Source organism: Leptonychotes weddellii, chromosome 11 (genome assembly GCF_054177405.1).
Source record: "Leptonychotes weddellii isolate Sample4059 chromosome 11, ASM5417740v2, whole genome shotgun sequence".
NCBI classification, from domain to species: Eukaryota; Metazoa; Chordata; class Mammalia; order Carnivora; family Phocidae; genus Leptonychotes; species Leptonychotes weddellii.
The window spans coordinates 10,513,313-10,520,870 of NC_138379.1; the positions used below are offsets into that span (position 1 = coordinate 10,513,313).

The window sequence follows — 7,558 nt, forward strand, 5'->3', positions numbered from 1 at the left end:
TGAGATTGAGTAAAGGAGTTAGCACCAAGCTGGGTCCCTGATGGCTAATTATAGGACTCAAGATTTGCTCATTTTATGTGCCCAAATAGAGGGCATCTCTCAGATCACCCCATAAGGTTCTTTCTTCCCTCATATCATGAAAGTACAAACCATATTCCTCCTCACTAACCAACCCCAATGCTTGTATGTTAGAATAGAGTTCACCTGTCACCCTGCAAGTTTTGAAGCCTTCCAGATGATCACGAAATTCAAGAAATTAAAAATGATCAGTTTGAACAGAGCACTGGGTGTTATACGTAAACAATGAATCATGGAACACTACATCAAAAACTAATGATGTATGGTGATTAACATAACATAATAAAATAAAATAAAAAAAACTAATGATGTAATGTATGGTGATTAACATAACATAATAAAATTTTTAAAAATGATCAGTTTGAGTCTAACATATGGAAACAATAAATAACAGGATGTCTAACCTTTATAAGAAAACCTCTACTGATGAATATGGAATAGAAAAAAAATAATGACCCCAGGCACAATGACCATGCAAACAAGCAACTCGTCATGTCAGGATGTGACAGAAATACTCCTTCATATCCACACGGGTCATTGTGCCTGGGTGGCTCAGTCAGTTAAGTGGTCAACTCTTGATTTTGGCTCAGGTCATGATCTCAGGGTCCTGGGAGCAAGCCCCACATTGGGCTTCACAATCAGTGGGGAGTCTGCTTGAGGATTGTCTCTCTCTCTGCCCCTCCCCACACTCACCCTCTCTCTCTAAAATAAATAAATAAATCTTAAAAAAAGAAAAGAAAAAAATAATGATCCAATCTTTTCTACCCCGTGGTCTGATAGCCAGAAAGAAGCAGAGGGGATAAGAACTGGCATCCATTGAAGGCTCTCACTGTAATAGTGCTAGGTACTCTCACTCTAGATGACAGTGAAAGTCTTTATTCCTCATGGACGCCTCATAGTTTGAGTTGTCACTCCTTGCAAACCAGACCACAAGGACAAGACTTTTTCTTCTCAGGAATTCTCATTAGAAAGACAAACATCCAGAAAAGAAGGCACTAACAGCCTTTCAACCATAAGAAAATTGTTTCGTGAATTTTCCATTCTGAAGGAGTCTCTTGTGCTAGTGGTTGGAAAGAAAGAAAGGAAGGAAGGAAAGAAAGAAAGAGTACTAATGCAAGAGTTAAATCAAAAGCCTTGATATGAGACAATCTGGATTCAAACTATATTAATAGTGCCTCAGTTACCCTGTCTACAAATGTGCATAATAATGGTACCTACTTCGGGGCGCCTGGGTGGCTCAGTCATTAAGCATCTGCCTTCAGCTCAGGTCATGATCCCAGGGTCCTGGGATTGAGCCCCACATCAGGTTCCCTGCTCCGCGGGAAGTCTGCTTCTCCCTCTCCCCCTGCCTGTGTTCCCTCTCTCACTGTGTATCTGTCAAATAAATAAATAAAATCTTTAAAAAAATAAATAATAGTACCTACTTCATAGAGTTGGGGTAAGATTTAATGAGATAATATATTTTATGTACTTAGTACAGTGCTTGACATACTGCCAAGAAATAAATTTTAAAATTATTTTTATTATACATTTAGCAAAAGTAATAGAGACAGAACTGGACCATCAACCTCTCTGCCTCTCTCCCACTTCATAACCACCTCACCTTATTTCTCCTCTCCTGCAGGTTCTTGAACTTTCTGACCCAGACCTGTGTTCATATACTACTTCCACCTGAGGACAATCTTCCTGGCACCAACGACCATGCGGGGAAACCATAGCAAAGACCAAGTTCTCTGTCTGACTTTGTTTAACGCAGCCAGTGAAGATATGATATGTTTCACGTTGTGACCTCCGTGAGTACTTCATAAAAGTAGCCACTTCTAATGTTCTAGTGAGAGAGAGCCAGATGTGCTTTGGGATAGCGTATGTGCATTTTATTGATGGCTTTCCCAAAGGAGTACTATTTGCTGAGAATGTGGGTGGAGGGTGAAAAGAAGGGGGGGCAGAGAAGATGCTGAGCACATGTGGATGTGAAGGAGTATTTCTGTCACATCCTGACATGAAGAGTTGCTTGTTTGCATGGTGTGAAACCCCTTCCATAAATACAGTTTTTGATGAATCCATCAAGAATCATTTATTCCAACGCCAAATTCTACCATGAGTGTGAGTGTCAACATCATTATACAGGCAGACGCTTCTGAACTTCATGATTGGGATGAACCTTACCGATTCAGGGGTTAGAGCATTTGGAACCCATTGAAGATAATCTTCAACTCCATAGTCAATATTTTTCCTTATGGATTGAGTGAAATTTCATCATTCATTATCCTTTTAACATCTAAGAAGAAAGTAATGAGAAAAATCTTCTTCCACTACTCTTAACTACATAGAAATTATATACCATGTTAACATACTTTTGCTCAAAGGTATGACTGGACTTATAACCTGCCTGTGATGGCTAAAAGTGCTCTAGTGACTTAGTTGGGGAATGCCAAAATAACATGCTGGCTCATGGCAAAGATGTTCAAATACACAATAGCTAAGTCAAGCCACCCACTTGCTTGGGGCATGAAATTATAAACATAAGCACAAACATGATATCTCATTATAAATATGATATCCAAATTAATTATCATCACAGAAATGAGTAGGAACAGGGCAGGTTCAGCAGAGAGAAGTAGGATATGATTGACAGGGGAAATGAGAAAGCTACAAGTGACAGGTGGGACACAGTTCTTCCACAAGTTCTCTATTCCTTGAGAGAGAAGTAGAATGTAGAGTTTTGAGGAGAGAGGGGACCATGAACATCATCTATCCAACCATTCATAATATAGATGAGGAAATTCAAATATAAAAATCTTTAAAATTTGCCTGAGGTAACTTAGCATTTCAGTGACAAAGCTCAGCCTAAAATTCACATTCCCATTGTCCAGGCAAGGGTAATTTTAATGCCGTCTATGCCTTCTGGGACCCTTGAGCTGGCATGAACATTTCCCATAGATTGAATTTGCCAGAATACCTATCTATAGGTTCTTATGGGTTGGGTATAGGTAGGAATGAGGATACAACCCTGTGGTCCCCAGATGATAGTTGTCTATGATTATCATGTGAAAAGTTGTCCAAAAGTTAACTTTTTTTTCTAAGATTCTATTTATTTATTTGACAGAGAGAGAGACAGCTAGAGAGGGAACACAAGCAGGGGGAGTGCGAGAGGGAGAAGCAGGCTCCCGGCCTATCAGGGAGCCTGATGTGGGACTTGATCTCAGGACCCCGGGATCACGACCTGAGCTGAAGGCAGGTCCTTAAAGACTGAGCCACACAGGTTCCCCTCCAAAAGTTAACTTTGTCAGAGTTGATCAACCCAGGAAATTTCCTCCCAGTATTTTTTAGTTAGATTTGGTTTAAAAAAGGCCACTGGGGAAATTCCTCCTCTTGGGGAGCCATTATCTTAAGATATCCTATAGGCACTAAGTTATCTGGCTAAATCAGGCAAGAACAGCCTCTGAGTAAGGAGAAGAGTGCAGGAAAGGATTCTGGTCCTTCCATGCAAGACTCTGGCTTAGAATAATTCCAAAGTATCTTTACTTTCCTGGGTTCCTCTTCATCTTGTCCTATCCCAAGAATGGCTTTCTAAAACCTGACTCTTCCTGAACACCAGCATACTCTTTCCCATGTACATTGAGATGCTATGAAGACATCACCTACTAGTCACTTTTCATTTCTAGGGGATTATGCACATCTGGATCCCATGTATCCTTATTTCATTTCATCCTTAAAGAACAGAATACAGAGGGTCAGGCAGCATTCTGGAAGAGCTGCCTTAATCATCTATAGGCAGAAACAAAAATTTTGCCCTTATGAATGTTATCTGTTGGCTGAGGGAATGCAGTGAATTGCAAAGAGGTAAGGAAACATCTTCAGAGACTTTACTTTGTAAAAACTAATGGCTGTTTTTTCCCTAATTGATCTTAACCTGCTGTGTATAATACTTTAGAGCAAGGATAGGCAAACTAGACTACAGACCAAATTCAGCCTCTTTTGTTACAGTCCTTGAGCTAGGAATGTGTTTTATACTTTAAGAGAAAAGAATGAGAGAAAGAGAGAGGAGATGGGGAAGGAGGGAGGCAGAAAGACCGAGAGGAAGGGAGGGAGGAAGGGAAAGACAGGGAGGAAAGTAGGAACTAGGAAGTGGTAAAGCCAGGACCCAAACTTAGATCTTTCTTTTCTAGATCCAAAATGCTCGGGCTTACATTACAACTCGACCACGGACTAGCAGTTTAATCTAGACTATTTAATCTTTTGAGACCTCGGTTCTATATCTGTAAAATAGGTATAACATATTACCTGCCTCATGGTGTCATTGTGAGGTGCATCTGAATTAACACATGCAGAGAATTTAGAAGAGTGCCTTCACACTATGGTACAAGTCATTATTATTATTATTATGTTTGACTATGCTTCCAAGGCACCTAAAGAAGCTTTCATGAAACACCAGAGAAATAAGTTTTGGAAAGTTAAATTTTTTTAAAGATTTTATTTTATTTATTTGACAGAGAGGGAGAGAGCACAAGCAGGGGGAGTGGCAGGCAGAGGGAGAAGGAGAAGCAGGCTCCCGGCTGAGCAGAGAGCCCGACATGGGGCTCGATCCCAGGATTCAGGACCCTAGGATCAGGACCTGAGCCAAAGGCAGACGCTTAACCAACTGAGCCACCCAGGCACCCCTGAAAAGTTAAATTTATACATATTCATATCAGGATTCTAAAGTCCTTTTAATACTTATCTTCATTGTGGATCACAAAGAGAATATTTAGTTTTTCCCAAATGTGCTTGAATATGTACATATGCATCCATGTATCTATTAATCCATTTATTTATAAATGTACACATGTTTGTTTGTATGCATGTATCTATCTTTCTATCTGGGAGGAGGAGCATTTTATAGCTCTGGTATTCTAGAAAGATTACATAGGAAACCCTCATTTAGAAGAGTTTTTCCTAAATTCTGTTAAACATCAGGTCTCCCTTGCATGATTAAGGACACAGATCATTTTTTATAAGATTTTATTTATTTATTTGAGAGAGAGAGAGAGAGCACGAGCAGGAGGAGGGTAAGGGGAGAGGCAGAAGCAGACTCCCTGCCGAGCAGGGAGCCTGATGCAGAACTTGATCCCAGCACCCTGGGATCATGACCTGAGCCAAAGGCAGATGCTTAACCTACTGAGTCACCCAGGTGCCCCTCATTTTTCTTTTATTTCTCATAATTATGGTCAAATAATAAATGTTTCATGAATGCTTATACACAGATCATTTTTAATATTACCCTCTAACTTATGCAGTAATTCTGCCCATTTTCACTAATTCATCAGTAATTACTCATTTGCAACTCACTTTTCTCAAATATTTCCAAAACATTACAACTGATTTGCCTTGATGACTGGATATAAAAGATATGGTATACACACACACACACACACACACACACACACACACACACACACAAAATGGAATATTACTTAGCCATCAAAAAGAATGAAATCTTGGGGCCCCTGGGTGGCTCAGTCAGTTAAGCGGCTGCCTTCAACTCAGGTCATGATCTCAGGGTCCTGAGATGGAGCCCCACATTGGGCTCCCTGCTCAGAAAAAAAAAAAAAAAAGAATGAAATCTTGCCAATTGCAATAATGTGGATGGAACTAGATGGCATCAGGCTAAGCAAAATAAGTCAGTCAGAGAAAGACAAATACCATATGATTTCATTCACTGAAAAATTCTTTTTTGCATTCATAGTTCAACATTTCATACACTATTCTATTAACTTGAATAATAATAAGTGTACTTGGCTTATTCACGGTTGGAAACAAAAACAATGGACTTGATAAGCAAAAACCTCAACTGGAGGGAGTGTAAATACTCAGGGGTATGGAAATGAAGACTGCTTGTCTAGAATTAATTCAGTAGGCTGTGAACACCCTACACAATATTTTATAGAGGAAAAGGAGATCAAGGTGGTTAAGTACAAATCAGTTAACTATTGGCCATCTTAAGACATTTTCTTATCAGTTCTAACTACTTCTCAGTTGGCCGCCTTGGGGTTTTTATAGAGACAATCAAATGCTTGTCATCTCTTTTGGTTGGGGATCATGGTTTATTTCATATTTTAAAATTTACAGAAAATTTTCAGATAAAAAGAGTGGTAGTTTTTATATGACACTATATTTTTGCCTCTCTTCTTTTAAAAATATTTTGTTTCCTAACTTAATCTGAACATCTTTATGTCTTAATACAGTATATATGCCCATCTGTATTTATTGTCCTAATTGATAATGTATCATTCTGCTTCTGACCACATTTCTTTTTTTTTTAATTTTATTATGTTATGTTAGTCACCATACAATACATCATTAGTTTTTGATGTGGTGATCCACGATCCATTGTTTTCTTATAACACCCAGTGCTCCATGCAGTATGTGCCCTCCTTAATACCCATCACTGGGCTAACCAATACCCCCACCCTCCTCCCCTCTAAAACCCTGTTTGTTTCTCAGAGTCCATAGTCTCTCATGGACCACATTTCTTAAAAGATTTTTGTTCTATGGGATTCTGCATCCATTTCGTTCTTCTTTTTCTTTTGAATGATAGCTTCCTTCTTTCATTTTTCTCTTTAATTTTGGGGAAAGATATATATGTTTATATTACATATATCTGGAAAAATACATTCTTTTTGTGGTTAATATTAGGGTGACTAATACTAAATTGTTAAAAAATATATAAAGAATAAACTTTTCTCTAATCATCCACATCTAAATAATAATGTGGTTTATACTGAGTCATTCTTTATACGGTTTGAGAAAATTAGCACAGTTTTACCTCTCTCTCCTTTCTCTTATCCATTTCTTATATTTTTTATATCAGTCGAGAGGTTTTAGATCTGGATTACTATTAAAACTTATTTTTCATAATGAACTTCTTAAGAAGTAGATCTGAAACTTCCATTCTTTATAAAACAATATTTGAAATAATTATTTAGACACGGCAGTGTTTTACTTCTCTTGACTTTTATATGACAAAATACCCAACACTTAATTTTTATTTTAATTTTTTAACAAACGAGAATATTTGAGTAACTAAGTTATTATTTTTGCACGAAACAAAACTTGCCATCCTTTATTTTACTCAGGCAATAAAGCAATTCGGCAAAGGAAGATTCAGCACTTTCTGCTCATCCTTTGCAGGAGACATGTTTGCTAGAAGCCCTGTCCTCAACCAGTCTGGCCCCACTGAGTTCGTGTTCCGCGTGTTCACCACGGTCCCTGAATTCCAGGCCCTCCTCTTCCTCCTCTTCCTCCTCCTCTACTTGATGATCCTCTGTGGCAACACAGCCATCGTCTGGGTGGTGTGCACACACAGCTCGCTCCGCACCGCGATGTACTTCTTCCTGTGCAACCTGTCTTCCCTGGAAATCTGCTACACCTCGGTAGTGGTGCCTTTGATGCTTTCTAACATTTTGGGAGCCCGGAAGCCCATTCCACTGGCTGGCTGTGG

General features: G+C 38.9%; 1 protein-coding gene across 1 annotated transcript in view; it reads left to right on the top strand.

Annotated features, from left to right (window-relative positions):
- Nucleotides 1-7,253: 7,253 nt before the first annotated feature.
- OR10Q1 (olfactory receptor family 10 subfamily Q member 1) overlaps nt 7,254-7,558 on the top strand; it is a 1,498-nt gene continuing 1,193 nt past the window's right edge. Inside the window, exon 1 of the mRNA XM_081798933.1 lies at nt 7,254-7,554. Coding sequence (XP_081655059.1) covers nt 7,254-7,554 — 301 coding nt within the window. The remainder of the gene's footprint in view (nt 7,555-7,558) is intronic.